This window comes from Thunnus albacares, chromosome 17, assembly GCF_914725855.1.
Source record: "Thunnus albacares chromosome 17, fThuAlb1.1, whole genome shotgun sequence".
Lineage (NCBI taxonomy): Eukaryota > Metazoa > Chordata > Actinopteri > Scombriformes > Scombridae > Thunnus > Thunnus albacares.
Genome location: NC_058122.1, coordinates 27,024,627 through 27,043,264, shown reverse-complemented (window position 1 = coordinate 27,043,264; position 18,638 = coordinate 27,024,627). Strand labels below are relative to the sequence as shown.

At 40.3% G+C, this 18,638-nt stretch overlaps 1 protein-coding gene across 2 annotated transcripts; it reads right to left on the bottom strand.

Moving 5' to 3' along the window:
• Positions 1-1,224: 1,224 nt before the first annotated feature.
• On the bottom strand, positions 1,225-14,122 carry LOC122966765 (nuclear distribution protein nudE homolog 1-B-like). 2 transcript variants are annotated; one of them, XR_006398452.1, is made up of 10 exons: positions 13,923-14,122; positions 13,093-13,246; positions 12,071-12,224; positions 9,787-9,935; positions 7,431-7,567; positions 5,965-6,240; positions 5,194-5,279; positions 4,126-4,271; positions 2,956-3,096; positions 1,225-2,820 (listed from the first exon to the last, which is right to left on the bottom strand). XR_006398452.1 is itself a non-coding variant. In XM_044331091.1 (9 exons), exons 2-9 carry the CDS (start codon positions 13,176-13,178, stop codon positions 3,048-3,050), a joined length of 1,083 nt encoding a protein of 360 aa, XP_044187026.1. In that variant the 5' UTR covers positions 13,179-13,246; positions 13,923-14,122; the 3' UTR covers positions 1,225-3,047. The 2 variants fall into 2 exon arrangements, 1 of the variants encoding a protein (XP_044187026.1); XM_044331091.1 differs by having other exon boundaries at positions 1,225-3,096.
• Between the last annotated feature and the right edge of the window lie 4,516 nt (positions 14,123-18,638).

The following is an 18,638-nucleotide window of genomic DNA, read 5'->3' as shown; positions in this document are numbered from 1 at the left end:
TGAGTCAAACCGCTGCACTGAAGAACTGAAGAGTTTGGTCACGTTAGTTTGTTTAGAAACGGCTTCAAACACTAATAACAGCATCATGTTTTCAGTCTCTGGAGAGTAGTTCTGTGTACGGCAGACGCTACTGAGCATGTGCAGGAAGCCTTTACTGTTTACAGCTTCACTAGCTTGTTGTCACAACCTCTGGACTTTGTGCGTAAGTTCTTTCCACTGCACATAGTTTCACTCTTTAATCAATTACCTGTCAGAAGATCTAAAAATATACATTTTTACTTTAACATCACACTGATTTGTGAATCAGGAATATATTCTGTTGTTTATCTCCAGAACCGTAGGTGCTACATGTACCAAAATTTGAAGTGCATGATCATCTCATCTGCACATGTACGCCAAGTTTTGCACTTTCATTACTAGTAAGAAGTTATAAAATTAGTTTTTCCATTAAAATTGCAGTACGATTTTAACAAGTTTTAACATTTTTTATATCTCAGGAACAGAAGGTCATAGTGACACGGGACAAAGACCAGTGTGATCAGCGTGTAGGAACCCATCCCCCCACTGGGAGTTGATTTCAGTCTGTATCACTGACCATTCAGCAGTAATAAAATGAAGTCCTACAGTGACGTCATACAGTTTGGGAGGAGCCAGACAAACACAGGAGACTATAAAAGCTGACGTACAGATTCAGCTCATTGGAGCTTTGTCCACCACACTGATCTCATCCTTCCCAACACGGTGCAGTAAACCTTTGACACGGGAGGCATTGTCAGCAAAAATAAATGACCTCAGACAGGACCTGCCATTTATTTTGCAGTTGTTGGACACTGCTGTCACCCTAGAATACAGTACAGATGTTGATCTGTACATAATGGCCACTTTGTTCAAGTTTGGCCAAAAAGAAAAAGTCCCACTTACACTCGACTTCACTGACATCATCTCTCTCCATGTTGCATGCACCCGAGGACCCAAACACCCACATGATGTGGTCCAGATATGGTCTGCAAGACCTTGTTGGGTCAAAACCAAGTATGTGTCTGGACCGTGTCTGGTCAATGTGTGAAACAGTCAGTGGTCGAGTCCATAATGTGACTTTCTGGATAATAAATACTCATCTGTAATTTTCTGTACTGGTCCCAGTAATATTTGCTGGTAAAGTGCAGTGAAGTAGCATCAAAACATAAATACATGCAGCTGCAAGAACAATACTTTACACTCATATCTTGAGATGTTTGATTTGAAAGAGAACTTATTTTAATTCTGATTATCTGTTAACTCTCTCTGTTCTTTCATCTGTTTCACTCTGCAGACGTCTCTCGTTTTTCACTCTGAAGTGTTTAATCAGAGTGATGGATATTTCTGGTGCTTGAAGTCTCCCTCTGATGCGTCTATGAGCCTTTTTTCTGCCTCTTTCCTGGTCAGGAATTACGGAGGCTGCAGTGGAAATTACAAATGAAATATTTGACAGCATTCTGGGTGAAAATTCAGGAGGCTTATCTCCACCCGGTTACCGCAGTTAGTCAAATCAAGCGCACCTGCAGAGCAGCCGCCCCACGCTAAACGGGTATAACAGCTACACGAGTCTCCTGTTTTACCTGCAAGACTCGTGTTTTAACGCTCGTTTGTGACGTGACAACCTAAAGCTGACGTCCTGGTATCAGTTCAGTTATAAAATCCAAACGCACCGCTGAGCATCGATCACACTGGACGGTAGAGGAGGAGACGCAAAGTCTGTTTAAACAGGAGTTTAGTTGACTTCTCTGCATTTAACACCACAGCTGAGAGCAGGAAACAGTCTGCTGTCCTCTGATTCCATCATCTTATGCTAATTAATTCTTAAAGTGTAACAGCCAATGAGGAAACTCCGACACTGCTGCCCGACCAATGGTGTAACTATAAAAAACACACACACACTAACACACATTTACATTCACACTCAAACGTGATACTTGTTGGTAGATCAGTTCATCGATGGTTTGGCTCTGCACGTGAGATTTGTTGAATATGAATAATATAGATAATCGCCTCCTTTTTCCTTTAAATTCATCTTACAGCCTTGACAGTAGTGAAGCCAGAAATGTGAAGTTTGTCCTGAGGGTGGCGCTGCGGGAAAAGGTCATGTGTTCATTCAGTCAGATACCAACAGCAGCTTTTAAACTTCCAGTTGAACTTCTGCTTCTATCATCAGGGACGACGTAGAGGCAGCGACGCTTCCTCTCGCACTAAAGCAACAATACATCCAGCTACATGTAGTCACCTTTTAAAAAAAAAAAAAACACTATATTTCCTCATTCAGAGTCAAAATAAACAACTGCCAGAGTGAGAGTGAATCATACAGTAAATGGTTCTGTAAAACCACAAATATCAGCTAAAAAAGAGGCAAAAGATCTCAGCAGTGATAAATGTCTGTGCCTTCGTTACGACAAACAACCATCCGTTCACATTTGATTCATCGTTTGTATACAAAAAAATATCAATTAAGGCAGCTGTACATGCAGTACCGCTGATGGGCACAAGGTGTAGGCTGGGTCTGGATTTAAAAAGTGCCAATTTCTCTTTCAAATACAAAGTAGTAGTTAGTAAATTGTTCCATTCAACATTATGCTCTAGATAATTTTTCTAACGTCTGTCATAGTGGTAAAAAAAAAAAAAACAGTGTTTCATTAAAAACATTAAGGCTTGCAGAGGTGTGTTTAAAAGTGTTTTCTTGATTGGCGGATCATATTCAGTCGAGGTGTTTGCTGCTTTTCTTGACGAGACATGCAGCTCGAGGCCAGTAGTTAGTTCAAGCTAAGTGCTGAAGTGCTGAAAGGAGTCCTGTTAATAAACAAACAAAACACTCTGACATCCCAAAGTATCCACAGTACGATATATCATCTATGATGGCTGGTGTCCTGAAGAGGCGGAGGGGGAGGGAGTCTGAAACCACCTGTGTGATGTGCGACTCGGTACCGTTACGTGTGAGAGATCCGGACTGGACGGACGGGAAGGACCGAGCGGCTCGGAGGGAGGGTTAAGGATCGAGGTTGGAGAAGTTTTCACCTTCAGAGTAGCAGCTTGGGTCCGGCTCCGAAGTCTAACCTCTTGACCAGCCTGTAAAATACAACAAACACACTTAAAGGGTGGGATCTCCATCATGAAGCAAGTTCAATTAAAGTGTGGTGCTTTTATTTTGAACGTTTGATTGACATGTGTACTGTCAGGTGTGTAGAGACAATAAGTAACTGCAGCTGGACAGAAAAATACTCATATTTGAATGGAGAGTGTGAGCGAACCCACACCTTTTTGAACATTTACTGCTTCCACATAGTTTTAGATACAGACTTCATTTGAACTTTAAATGAGTCATCAGACTTTGACCTACAAATCTTGAATTTACATGTTTTTTCTATCTTTTATTGTTTTTGAGATATTAGAGTGTGAGTTTTAAAGTCTTTTCTTGCTCCTCCTGTGATTTTATAATGAGTGTGTATTGCGGAATGTTTCACAGCACTGAGGGAGTGACATCACCAGGAGCAGTTGGAGAGGAGGATTTTAGAGTACGCTTCTTGTGAAATCTCCTCATAAATCCCATGACTTTGGCCAAATCTTACATTAAAAATCGTATTTTAGTGGGAAATTTCGTGGCGAATCCATTGATACAGGTTTGAAAGTGGTCAGACTTATAGTTTAGATGTCAGAAGCCTCTGTTTGACACAAAGTTCATGCCTCCCCTTTGTTTTACATTGTAAGAGTGATGTGGCACTGCAACTTTCAGGGCTTATAAAATCCAAACCGTTCGAGTTATTACAAAGTTTTTAACAACTTTTTATTCAGCACAGTGTCATAAGTCACCTATTAGAGTTTGAAGCCGATAACATTAACGTCCTCAGAGGAGATAGAGTTTGTTCGGGGGCCAAAATTGGGGCAAAGTCTTATTTTGAAAGGCTAATTGTGGACTTCCTGTTGGATTTAGGTCAGGGGTGTCAGCGTATGATTTGTAGGTCTTGATGAGACGAATAATTGAGTTTTGGTTTGATCTCTCTACGACATTCTGACAGGCCATGGCGGGTATTTTAGTTACATACATACTCCTGTTTTACAGTAGTCCTGCAACTGTAATTGCGAGCCCTGTCAGCTTACCCCTTGTTGTAGAGGCCGTTAGTAGGATGCGTGTCTGAGGAGCTGTTCTGGCCTGCCGCCGCCCCCTGTCCGCCCCCGTGGCCTCTGCGGTTAGCGGTCTGCTCGTGGACGTAATCCCGACATGACGCCAGCTTGGACTCCAGATTCTACGAGAAGTGAGGGAAACAGTTCAAATCCTTCTGTAAACTTTCAGCTTCAGATCGGTTTTCTACCAAAGCAACAACACCAGCAACACCACGAGGAAAAGAAAACGTCTAAACGAATCTAAACCGCTCCAGTAAATTGTAGTCCGACTGTTCAGAATAGATGTTTCTGTTATGATGAGGTGCAGGTATTTGATCATAAACTAACGTACTGGACAAATTAAAATCTTGACCTGATGATGGCGCTAGATGAAACATGAATATCTGTACAAAACTTCATGGCGATCCAATCAACAGTTGTTGAGATATTTCACTAAAAGCCACAAATGTGAACCTCATGGTGGCGCTGGAGGAGAAGTCAGAGAATCATCAAAATCAGCAGGATTCATCATCATCATCATCATCATCATCGTCAATGTCTAAACAAGATATTTAGTCAATAAGTTCAATAGTTGAGATATTTTAGTCTGGCGCAGTAAACAGCCAGAAACAAATAATCCACAACTGACAGTGAAGTTTCAGTTAAGAAGTATTAACTGTAGTTGTTAATGTGTTGTGTCCAGTAGTGGAGCAGCACATGTGCATGAAGTGCAGATGTTTCGACCCCTGAAGTTATTTTTAGTAAATGTTTCCAAACCCTGCAGTCTGGGCACAGGCTGCGTCTTTGTTTGAGTTGTCAGCACTGTGAAAACACTGTCAAATGTACTTATTACTATAATTATCCACTGTGTGTTTTGTGTTTGTTTGTTCTCTATTTGTTCTTAAAAAAAAAAAAAAAAAAAAAAATCAATAAACTCTTGAGCTCCGGAGAGGAAGAAGTAAAAACCAGAAGCACCCTGCAGCGTCTCATGATGATAAGTCATCCGTTAATAGAAGCAGCGAGGGTGAACCGGTCGATTCAACAAACATGGAGTGTGCTTCTTACCCCGACTTTCCTCAGCAGCTCTCCGACGATGTTCAGAGCCGAGATCCTCGCCGACGTGGTGAGAGGAGTCCCCGAGAGGCTTTCACCTGCAGATGACGTGTAAATCTGGATTAAAAATCATTATTTAGACCCTCTGCAGCTGTTTACTGTTTGTTTGCTTGAGAAAATCTTTCTGTAGACTGTGTTGAAATGTCCTCTGGCAGCAGGAAACACTATAACTTTTGTAGGCTTGGAAGCATAAAATCTGAGTGAAAATCAGTTTAAATGAAACAACATTTTTCTTAATAACAGGTCTTTAAAAAAAGCCTTATTGACGAAGTTCCCAAAACTATGTTCCTTCAGATCATTGAGCAAGAAACTGAGAAATCATCTGTGACAAGTGAAGTGAAATGTTTATGTATAATGAGGTTTTTAGTGACAGTATTGGTGTGAAACATTGATGTATTGTGTTGTGGTTACTAAACTAAACTAAAGACAGCGATGCTCAGTTGCATCATGCATATTTTCTGTACTGTGAAGTGCTGAAAGCTCTTGGTAACAGGCTGGATACCTCAAGTACTGATGACCTACATTTGAATAAAAAAACTCTTTATTCTAGTTGGAGTGTGACAGGAAGTGAGGAGGATAGTTAGTTCAAGGTTATAACTGTGTTCATAGGCTACGGCTGAGTGCTCCCAGGTCCGTGTCCTGGGGGTTGGGATACTCTTATGAAGATTTCAAAACACACATGAAGCACAGACTGGTTGGGTCTGGATCAGCTGATGGACTGACCTCTGCTGATGGAGGGCGCTGGCGTGGTGAAGGACTCAGCGGTGGCAGCGGCGGCTGGAGGTCTGGAGGGCGTGGCGGCAGGGGGGACGGGCTGGTTAGAGGACGAAGACGTGGTTTTGTCTTCTGTTCTTTTGTCTTGAGGGGTGAGGGGTGGGGTGGGCAAACCCGCCGAGGAGGAGGAGGAGGAGGATGAAGGCTCTTTGGTTGAACTGCTGAGGGACGGTTTCCTGTCTTGTACCTGCTGCTTCTGCTGCACCGCCAGCTCTTGTCTGAGGTCTGTCACACACATGAAGGACGACAGTTACAGATGTGCAAAACAGACTTAAAAGTGGTGCAACAGCTGTCACCTTCACCCGCTGAGTTCATGATTGATCTGAATTCATACTGATACATAAGCTGCAAAATACAGAACCAATAGTGTTTAGACAACAACTAAAGTCTACAGATATATCAGGCTTTAGATACACCAGAGTTACACCAGACTTTTAATTTGACGGCCATTATGGTCGTTAGTATTCCAGCCATATAGAACAACTATCAGACATATGTTTAAACAGCCATAAATGGCCTCCATTTAAACAACAATAAAACACAAACGCTATGATCCAACAAATGTATTTTAGTCAGCTGAATGAACTCTTCACAAACTGAGCATATAGGCTACAACAATAAATAAAACTAATAGCCTTGCTGTTGTTAATGAAATGCAGCCTGCAGCTCCGCCACCACCTCCACCTGCCGCTGTCTCCCCGAGCCCGCCTCTCACCGAGGCCGGGGAAGAGTTAAACCAGCTGCATCATGTGTCAGGAACCAAACATATAATAATATGTTAGTTTCAAGCGCTGTAAGCTGCTGTAACTGTCATGCACCCCGCTATAAGTTAAACGTTTCCCTACTGATCAATTACATGTTATTTAACCGTGGAGCTCCGGGCTGCTCCGTTAGTTTCACTGTGCCAAACGCTGGATGTAACCTTACCTGAGAGAAAACACGGTAAGACTTTTCAGAGTTGTGTTAACTGCTGTCGAGCCTCAGTGCAGGACTGATGTCTCTTGCCACGCTTAGTCACATGACCAAACACTCAATGAATCTCTCAATGTCTTAACAGTGGAAGCAAAACCAAACTTTAGCATCATGTAAGTTTGTATTTAAGTTGTCTTGGCAACATATCTTATAGGCCACACGATATTAGGCTATTTAATTTCAAGTTATTTATTCAGCAATCTGCATATTTCCCACTGGACATTTCAGCCGTTGATATTTTCATCTGCTAGACAACTACACGTGACGGACAACTACCAGCAGGAAGCCGGCATATACCAGCTAACGTAAACCCTGCGATACACACACGATACTTGTTAGTAGATCAGTTTGTTGTTGGTTTGGCTCTGCACATGAGATCTGTTGACAACAATACAGAAAAATCAGCAGCCTTATTTGACAGACAGAACATCTCTCAGCTCTACCTCTGGCCTCGTCCTTCAGTCTCTGGACGGACTCTAAGAGATTCTCCTTCTCGTCCAGTTCGCTCTCCAGGAAGGCGTTCCTCTCTATAACCTGGTTCATCCTCTGCTCAAAGTCCTCCAGTGACATGATGGTCGCTCTGAAACACACACACGACACAGTATCAGTGAGGCTGAGGAGACTCGAGGTGATTGTTACCACAACACCAGCAGCCTAAACATCTTCAGGCTGCTTTTCTCCAGCGCTGTTACTTTGTACTGTCAAACTTATAAAGCTGGTGGAGAAGTGAAAATCAACAAGTGTCTTTCAAAGTTAAAAATTAGAACAAACGTACTTTTCACAGTCTGCCTCGTTTCTGTTTTTTTTTTTTTTTTTTTTACCTCCGTTTAATTTTGCAAACATGGCTGATATTTACAGTCATAACATTTTCAGTTATAATCCTAAAGATTTGAATGTAATCAAACCCCAGTTGTGATACTATTATGTTTTTTTTAATGGATTTATACTCAGTCGTTACTCTGTTTATGTTGTTTTCATTGTTAGTGGTGGAGGCTGCTGTTCCTGCACTGGATTCAAACGGCCTTCACACACATGTGACTCAGTAAAACTATGCAGCATGTAATTCAGTGTTATTGTTTGTAATTTCACCTCTTTAATATCAGCCTCACTGTTTACTATCAACACAGAGTCAGAGCTGTATCGAGTTACTGCTGATGCTAACCCAACAGTTTCTACTGCTGCTGCTGGTTCACATTAAAAAACAACTGGTGAAACACAACAATAGTCTACAAAACAAAACAATCTTTCAGTCTTTTTTTGGCATTTTTGACAGTAGATTTAAATACTACAGGAAATAATAGAGGAAGAAGAAGAAGAGCAGCAGCATGTCAGCACGATAATCAACTCCTTAATGCTGTGACTGACTGAGTTCTTCATCATCATCAGAAATACATCAGAGGAGCGACTGGTGTTTTGTCACACCTGCTGATTGTGGGGACAGTTTCACAGAGATATTTTAGATCTTTAGATCTGTGGATAAGCAGAAGTGAAGAGCAACAGGTGTCCTTCAAAGTTAAAAATTAGAACAAAAGTACTTTTCATAGCGAAGGGAAAACACAGTAAGGCAGCCTGCCTCACTTCTGTTTTTACCTCTATTTAGTTTTGCAAACATATTTAAAACGTGTTTAATCAGACTGTGAAAGCCTCGTGGATTTCTTCAATTCATGAGTACAAAATTTTCCCTCAACTTCTTTAAAGTTATAATCCTCAAGAGTTTAATGAAATCCATTTATGGTTTTGGGGTTTTTTTTTGCATTTACACTCTATAATTATCTCTCTTTATAGTCGTTTTAAGTGTACATGGCGGAGTCCCCAATTCTTTCTTCAAATTGCTTTCACAAACTCTCACAGTAATGAGCTCTGCCTCATTACGAAGCTACAGCACCACAGGTCTGCACTGAGATTTAATGCTACTGGAGGTTTCTGTATTCTTGGGGCGGGAGCAACAACATAAACACAGGAAGAAGGTCCTGAAGAAGCTCCATCTGTTCATCCCAACATGCAGAGCACACCTGGCTGCAGGAGCCGTTTAGCTCAAACTTGAAGAGTACGTCTTGTGCTTCATTCAGATTTAAGTCGGATCAGGTTCCCACCACAAATGGACTCCATATTTCATCTCTGACCACATCCTCAAAGGGTCTCGGTGTGGTTGTTGTGGTCTGAGTATGATTGCTGTGTTCAGATCTGTCCAAACAAACTGTACTAAAGGAGGAAAATGAACCGAAACACATAGAGCAGGTCTGAGAACGTCCTTATTTTATGAACCAGACAGTTTTGTGCGACGGATGAATTTAAACGTCTATCTGAAGTCTGATTATTAGTCTCATCAGGATCAAGATTAAGTGTAAAACCAGCCTCAGGACTGAAACCTTAAGAATTATCATTTTAACACGTTAAAGGACCAGTGTGTAGAATTTAGTGGCATCTAGTGAAACAGACTTGGCAGAAATGGAATATAATAATATTCATAAAAATGTTTTAATTAGTGTATAATCACCTGAAAATAAGATCCATTGTGTTTTCGTTAGCTTAGAATGAGCTCTTTATATCTACAGAGGGAGCGGGTCCTCTTCCACGGAGCCCGCCATGTTTCTACAGTAGCCCAGAACAGACAAACCAAACACTGACTCTAGAGAGAACCACCAGGAGGGATATTCAGTTAGTTGTGATCTGCAACCTCACTGTTAGATGCCTCTAAATCCTACACTCGTCCTTTAAGTGACTTTCTACCAACTCAGTTTGCGGATGTGCGGATGTGTGTGCGTGTGTGTGTGTGTGTGTTTGTGTGTGTCCTCTGACCTCTTGGTCCTCTCCAGGTCATCGTTGGCCTGCTCCAGCTCTCGGATGTATTTGTGAAGCTGGTCTCTGATGGCCGTGGTCTCGGCCAGGTCGCCCTCCAGGTTGGAGATCTGTCGGTAGGCCTCGGAGTGCTGCGTCTCGTACTTCTCCTGACAGGAGGCAGAAGGCGGCGTCAGAGGAAGACAGATCAACATACAGAATAGAAAGAAGAAAGGTGCAGGGAGGCAGAAGAGAGAGAGAAAGTCTCTGACTAATAACTGAACACATGAGCTTAACATCCCTCAGAGATTCAAGAGGATGAATTTCAACTTCAAAGCGTTACTCCTGAAGCGGTATGTGGAAGTGGAATCATTTAAATATCCCAAACCTTTGAGGCAATTTAGTTAAACCAAAAAAAATCCAGTGATTAAAAGAACAGCCAGCATCCACAAGAGAAATAGGTACAGCAAAGAACACATGGATTACTATTTCAGAGGCTGTGGAATCCTTTAACTTCATCACATGGTGAGAGCGGCATATTTGTACTTTTTTTTTGCCTTATGGTGGCAAACATCCGGCGTACAGAGCCTGCAGGAGGCAGTGTGAAGCTCCCAGCTGCATGTGGCAGGAACAGAGGACAGGTATGACACTGTGTCAAGCTTCAGCATGCTTTCACTAAATTCCAAGAAGTCTCTGCATACTGGTCATGCATGTTGTCTCGGCTGAGGCCCTCTTCCTGCTCTGAGAGGGACAACAAGCCTTTTCAACGTCAGTAGTTTCTTATTCACTGTGTGCACGTATATGAACTGGATTTTAACGTTGTGAATGAGTCGGTTCTTCCTGTTAGACCTCAGACCTGGCACCAATAACTTAAACAGTTCATATCTAAAATCTATCCGTTTATTCAGCTTTTACTTTTTGCTGTAAATCACTGAAGTGTTATTAGATGCTGTTAAATCTCAAGTGTCAAGCTGTGTGTTGTAAATATTATAAATGAATCCTGGTAAAAGTTTCAGTGCTTCTATAAGTTTCATTATTCAGTATTCATCATGTTGCATTAAATATATCTTAGTTATGGTTCCTTCACCTTGTAATGGGCTCATAGTTGTTTAATAAATTTAACTTGTTGGCTGTTTCACGTTATTTATAGTGACATGACTTTCTAAAGAGAGGAAGACTGAGACAAAGAGCTGACACCTGAAGGAAGAGCTTCTTCATATACAGCTGTTTGAGAGCAGCAGCCAGCAGCTGAATCATCAAGGTTTGTTTATGTTCACACAGGCCAGCGTGATGGAGGCCTCCGCACACTTCAACTTTACCTCTGACCAACATACCACAGCACAACTACATTATTAACTGTTCTGCAAGATTAACTATAATGAATCTTCAACGTAAGCAGTGATAATAAAATGTTACATTTACAGAAAGAGTCTGAAATACGCAGTTTGTCTCTGTGTGTTTTTTTAATTAAAATTTGTTTTTTGTTTTTTGGGGGGGTTTATTTTTGTAATAGAGCCGCTGCCCCTCACGACGCCTGAGCACATCTGTTTTGTGATCTAAGCCGAAGGAAAAACTAATAATTTCTCCTCTTTACGGGGAGAACCGGGAGGTGAATGAACTATGACATAACATGATTTATGGGAAGTACTGCCGTCCCCTCCAGACACAGACCAAGCAAGAGTCATCAGCTGCCTTTTCTTGCCTTGAATCAATCCTCTGTGAAAGTGTGTAACTGGCTGTGTGTGTGTGTGTGTGTGTGTGTGTGTGTGTGTGTTCAGACAAGAGCACCAGTGAAGCCTATTCACCAGAGGCAAATGGGAGCCATAAAAGCCAATGTACCATCAGCTGATGATGGATATGGAAATCCCCAGTCAAATCCACTTTAACGGGTGGTCAGTTAGTTGAATGCTATTGAAATGACCGTGGTCATCTCTGATAAGGTAGCTTTATGCTCCGGTGTGGGATATGAAACCTTGTTGAGACAATGACTTGTATTATAGATGCTTCTCAAAGCCTTCATGGTGGGTTGAGAGGAAACACTGCGAGACTAGTACATCTATCTTGGTGCACTGGGACAGAACTGCTTTATTCCTCAATTATTCAAGCATCCACGGTGTGATGTGTTGTCTTCAATGACTGCAGGACAGTTTCATCTGCATCTGTTTTTTTTGCTTCATATCTCTACATCACCTCAAGTGGTAGTTTCCTGCTTTTCAGTGCATTGAAATGTCTTGTTTAGAAAGCTGGGATGAGGGATATTAAAATTCTTTTGCCAGTATCTGATAACTGTTAACGTCCTCCGTACCTTGTAGTTTTCCAGCTCCATGCGGAGGCGGTTGTTGGCAGCGAGGAGCTCGCGGTTTCGTGCCTCACACTGTTTCAGCTCCGTCTCCAGCTCCACCTCATAGTCCCGACTCATCTGCTGGAACTCCTGCAGCTCTTCCTGGGCTTCCTCCGCGCTGCTCACACACACACACACAAAAAAACATAGGAGTAGAAGTCACATGATACCTTGGGACATTTTAACAACAAGTCAGTTTGAACTAGTTCGCCTCACAACACATCTCTCTCACTTTAAGACCAAAATAATTACACAAAGATGCTGCCTGAGAGGTTTGCTAAAATTAATCTAATCCAGACCTGTTTGGATAAACAACATAACTTGATTATTTTCCCACCAAACCACAGGATTCACTGGGAATTATGGGTTTAACACAAGAATCTAAACATCGCAAAAATATGTTTAAAAAGGAAACCACCAAAAGGTTCACAATTATTTGTCTTGCAGGAGTGTCTGCACACTCAGATTTAAACAAACTGAAATGCAGAGCAGTGAAAAGGTATTCATTATTATACTGCATTCATTACCAAACCTCAGAAGTAATGAAAGATGATTTTCTTTTCATGCGATCACAAGCAATTATCCTGCCTGCACAAGCTGTCAACCTGTTCACACAAGACATTAGATCCAACTTGTGCACACAAGATAAATAAATATCATCTTTCAGGATTTGAGGGTCTCTGTAATTTGCATGAAAAGTAGGGAAAACACATCCAAAAAAATATGACACACTAGAGCATGTCAGCAGTAAAGTCAGCTGAAAGAGGCAAAAAATACTTATACAGCAAAAGAAAACACCTCAGGCAAATGTCTGATATTTTAGTTACATCCATGTCTAAAATCCCAGATACAATATACTCTCATCTCATGATACAGAGTCAATATTATGTGTACAAAGTAAGTCCAGGTCATCACTTTAGGAACCAGCTGTGAAAACGGAGTCTGGTCTGATAATGAGAAGTTAAACAGAGGAGAGGGGGGCTCACCTCTGCTGGTGCCTGGCAGCTTGTTCCTTCCAGTACTCCAGCTCTTCCTCCAGGGACCCAAACTCTGGAGGCTCCGGATCCCCCATCTCCAGCCCGGCCCCGGTGGGGAGACAGACTCCTCGCGGTCACAAACCACCAACACTGACCTGCAGGACTGTTAAAACGAGACGGTTAGACAGTAGAAACTCCATTTAGAAATCAGGCAATTTATCGTTAACGTTACACCGGTTAATGGCTAATCTTAATTTATCATAAAACATCATTTCAGACGATTTATTGGGATTTTCATGTACATTCGGCGAAGGAGTAAACCATTAAGAAACACTATATTTAAAGTAATGTTTGCTTACTTAGGGAAGATAACGGAAATTCAGCCCAATCTCATCCAGTCTCAACCTCACAGTTACAATAAATAATGTTTTTTTTAATATAATAAATATATGCGGAACTGAGAGTTATATTTTATCGGTTTGTAAAATATGTTTAACTTAAGTCATGTTTGATAACTTCTGAAATGAATTAGATAAAAGACTTTTTGGGAGTCTGGCCACGTCAAGCTGAACTAAAAACGGGAACTGAGTTGAAACAAAAAACAACCGTTAACTTATAACGGGTATTTCAGGATATACCGTCGTGTGGTTTATCGTTACTAACACCTGCTTTTATTGACATTAAAGGGAATTAGCTCAAAGTATTAACAACAAAACTACAACCAAGTGAGAGGAATGTTCTTAGCTTGTAAATGAAAACAAGTTAGCTCGTCCAGCTAACGGAGTCTAGCCTTAACCATTTAAACCCCAGCTGACATAAACACCGCTGCTGTAACTTACGTTCAAGCTTCGTTCGACGCGATTTTAACGGCCAGATACTTTTTCTAAATCCTCCTCGTGTGCCGTTAGTTTTACCGACAAAGTTTGCCGGTTAAACGTTGAGCCGAAACGATGAAAGAAAACTATTAGCCGACTCGCTCGAAGTTGGAACCCACAAAGTTGTTGCTGCCTTGGGAAGACGTCGAACAATACATGTTGCCGTTCATATTGTCCAGACGAACTAACCAATCACAAGTTAGATGACAGCCTCGTCACCTGTTGCTATTGGTCAGTAATCTGTCAATCGATTAGTGATGGGCGGGATCGGGGATCGTTGTCCAATCAGAGTGGTGATATCAGTGGGAGAAAGGGGGGGTGGTGGGGGTATCTGCATAATCTGCACAGTCTAGACGTTTTGATGGATTACCAGCACGGATGTATTATAAGAGCATCCATGATTATAAGAGGCCGGTGCTGCCTTCTGGTGCTGTCGGAAAGATAAGACAACAACAAAAACAACAATAATGATAATGTATTATTATTTTATTACTTTATTTATATAGCACTTTTCAAATGTGTGCACATCATTGGCAAAAGATTATTTTTTTTAAAGTAACAAGATCTGGTATGAGTCTGGTTTGCAGTGGTAACTACATACACTCACAGAGCACTTTATTAGGAACACCTGTGCAGTCTAATATAGAGGCTCTGCCATAAATTCTACTTTTAGAAAGCTTAGACAGTTTCAGTTTTCAGCTCTGTTGATGGGGCGGATATCATATTAGGAACATAAAGTAGAATTATCACCTTTCTGACAATGTCAACAAAAACTGAAAATGTATAAGCTTCTTAAAAGTAGAATTTATGACAGAGCCGTTGTATTGGATTGCATTAGATTGCACAGGTGTTCCTAATAAAGTGCTCTGTGAGTGTATTTTTAGTATAATTAGTCAAATTTGAGATGAACTTTTCTCAGTTATTTCTGTTTTATGCTACTTTATACTTTACTACTTTTCAGAGCAGTGAAGTACTACTACAGCTGTTACTAATTACTTTTCAGATGAATATTTTACTCACCAAACATCCCTTTCTTTCATGCAAAATATGATGATTTGTTGCTATTTCTTTTATTTTTTTTCCTTATACAGGAAATGGGCTTCCATAGACAATAAAAAATTAAATAAAAACTGTTCTTCTTCTCCTGAGTTGTGTTCTGTGACTGCTGGGACAACCTAATACTCACACACAAAGTACCATATACTTCTGGTTCTGGAGCTTTCAACCACATCTCACAGTCTTCCTCGGTGGATGGAGTTTGCTCATGTAGACAGCTCAGTTTGGAGGGAATTTCACATTCAGCTAAAGCTAAATAGTTTATCCAGATCATATGTTTGTAAGTATTGCAACACAAATATGCAAGAAACTGGTACTGTTGCTGATATCTTTATAATTGATTATCAAGAATAAAAAGAACGTGAACCTCAAACTCTTAGTGATGTTCACGAAAGTAATAAATTCCCTTTCATGTGTTCTTAAATGTGCTTCTATTTAGTTTTTAATAAGCCCAACCACAGACAATATTGAGTTAATTGACCATGCATTGAATACTCACATCTCCGTTGATGTAAGAACAAACATTTAATTTAAATAAGGCCATAAACAAGCCCAGCCAGCTTCCTACAATGCACCAAAAATTACTGTTTTATTCAGATCAACAGGTGAAAAGAAACAAACAGCATTAAGAGGATTTACACATCATATCATCTTCAACATCTTATTGCTGTTTTCTATGTCATTTCTTATTATTATACTATTATAATATCTTATTATTCTTAATTATTGGCCCTGAATACAGGTCCCCTCCACCTCCTGCTCTGCATCCTCTCACTTACCTGACGTGTGACAGTGGTTAATGTTTCTGAGGGTTACTGAAGGAGGGCGTGTTGAACGGCTGTCTGGCACCTGACAGCATCCTGGACTCTGATTGGGAGGAGTTTCACTTCCTGTCGGTGGGGTCAGAGGTCACACTGGGTCATCTCTGTCCTTTTGCAGAGGGATTAACGAGGCCTATCTGATCCTGGTTAATCCACACGCACCATCACTAGAGCATAAAGCTGTTTTATATATACACACACTGCATTCCACTTCGTCCTTGCTTCATATCTGAGCTACATAACTGATGTTTACAGAAACTCTGAGGTCACTTCAATGCTGCAGCTGGCTGATTCCAACTATTTTATGTGCTTTTGGGTGGTTTCATTTACTGTATAACAATACATCATATTTTATTTGATCACATGTGCAGCAATCGGTTGGTCTAGCACTTTGGTCGAGCCTGAAATATCTTAACAACAACCCCCTTATGAGTCAAATAACAGCCCAGAGTCATCTGGAAAGGATTGTTTTAGATCGAGGTCGGTGACAAGAGGTGCCAGAGCCTTCACTGTCATCGCCCTGTGACCTCCGAACGCCTCGCCAGAGCAACTCAAGCTCGCCATTTCAGTGTCGACCTTCAATTCCCTTTAAAAACACACTTGCACAGTCAGGCAGTGTCATGTTTACAGTCTATAGCGTCTGTCTTTTATTGTGCTGTGATTACTTTATATCTGTATTTGAATGTTTGGTTTCTGTTTGTTTATGTTCATTATGTTCATTTTAGTGTTTTTAATATCTGATTCTATGTTTCAGTTATCTTCGGTGTTCTCTACTCTGCAAAGCACTTTATAACTATTATCTTAAAAGGTGCTTAACAAATTAAATTACAGCTGTTCATGTTTCCCAGAGGGTGAATCCCACTGACTTTGGTGACCCTCTGACCTCCTCTAGCGCCACCATGAGGTTGATGTTTGTGGCTTTCAGTAAAATGTCTCAACAACTATTGGATAAAAGGGTCATTTGTAATAACTTTGGTGATGTCTTGACTTTTCCTGTAGAACCATCATCACATCAAAATGTTGGTTTATGATCAAATCCCTGCAAAACTCCCATCAGCCTCACCTGTACTTTGATTTTAGTGCTTTACAGCAAAGGTTAGCGTACTAACACTCTAAAAAAGATGGTAAACATGGTAAACATCACACCTGTTAAACACTGTACTGTAGGCGCTCAGTCTTCTTTTTATTACCTGATTCTGCATCTTATCTTTTACATTTTTGACATTTATTAAACTTTCATTGTATTTAACTCTTAAAACATTTACCTCAGTAAAACACCACATAACAACAATTAATAGATTAGTCAGCTGAAAGAAAAATAAAATTGACAACTATTTTGTATTTTGGTTTGGGGATTTTTAATTAATTTTTTATTTTAACCTTTAAAAAAAAAAAGAATTGAATGAAGCATTGAAGTGAGAATCTACAAAACATAAATTAGATTTGGTAAACTGATTGTTGCTGTTTGGGTAAAATCTAAAATACTTACTGCTCAAATGACCGACTCTTGGAAGAATCTCACTTTACAGAGATACGAGAGTTTCACTCAACGTTGACAATATAAATGAAATAGAAACAGAAACGCTGACTCAGAATCTGTTGAGATATTTACATCTTGATCTCAGTTGTCATGTGATCACTTTTCTGTTAATCGATGAATCATTTAAGTTATTTTTCAAGCAGAAATGTCAAACATTCGATGGTGTAAAGCTCTGACGTGTGAGAATTTTCTGCTTTTCTTAGTCGTACATCATAGTAAACTGAATATTTTGGATTTTGGACTGTTGGTTGGACAAAACAAGAGATCTGATGTGATATGAATGAATCCAAACGATTAATCAAGAACATAATTGACAATTTATTCGATGGTGAAAATAATCATTAGTTTTAGCTCTAGTGCTGTATAAATCAAGTTTATTGTCATTATTATTATTATTTAGTGAAAGTGCTTCTCCTTTGGTTGTAGGTAATTATAATCTCTGCTGAGGAGGTTTTTCTTTCTGTTCATGACTTTTTAATGACTGAGATGTTCTTTAAAGTGTTACTGCTGTCGTCCTTGTGTCTTAATCCGCTCCAGGAAGCTGATTCGACACCTTAAACGCTGTTCGTGGCTTAACTCTGACACAATTTACCAATCGAATCTCATTAAAACCTGTGCTCACGACATCATCAGATTTACTCAACAGAACAGAAGAGAGGTGTGAAGACTCAGTTTGACTCTGGTTTATTCATGTCTGGTGCCTTTTCAGAAAGGACATAAAAGTGTTCACACAACAAAGAAGCGTCCTATTTCTGAACATATCAAAGCACTAATGCTGCACTACGACATCGCTGAGGTTCTCACAGTTCGCTGTAAACCAGTCATCACAATATCATGCATAATATGGACTTTCATACACTGTTTTGAACCATATTGAACATTTTTAAGAGGTTTTATTTTCATTTTGTACACGAAAAAATTGAATGTGTATGGTGTTATTGAAGCTTATCTACAGAAGAGCTGTGTCCAAACCGCTAGCAGTGTGTATAAACTCGGTTCTAACTAGTGTAACTGATAAATCGAGATACTTTACCCATAAAAGTACAATGCATGACTTTTCACATACTATGTGTATATTCAGCGACAAAATCTTCAAATTTCTTTTCCATATTAAGTTTTTCAGCTTTACTAAAAAGGTCATTAGAATCTAAACAAGAGTGAACAGTGGGTCATAGGTTTAATTAACTGAGGATGTGTTACACGATAAGGTATCTGGGCTGATGGCAACCTATTCGGTGTTTCAAGTAAGAGGACAGGATTAAG

What these genes read in the sequence shown, in the direction of transcription:
- LOC122966765 (XM_044331091.1), bottom strand. Translation starts at nt 13,178, where the DNA reads ATGGGGGATCCGGAGCCTCCAGAGTTTGGGTCCCTGGAGGAAGAGCTG. An exon ending in TGGAGCTGGAAAACTACAAG is followed by an intron (nt 9,936 to 12,070) that starts GTACGGAGGACG and finishes GCCTCCTGTCAG; the next exon opens with GAGAAGTACGAGACGCAGCA. An exon ending in AACGGCCTCTACAACAAGGG is followed by an intron (nt 3,097 to 4,125) that starts GTAAGCTGACAG and finishes TGTATTTTACAG; the next exon opens with GCTGGTCAAGAGGTTAGACT.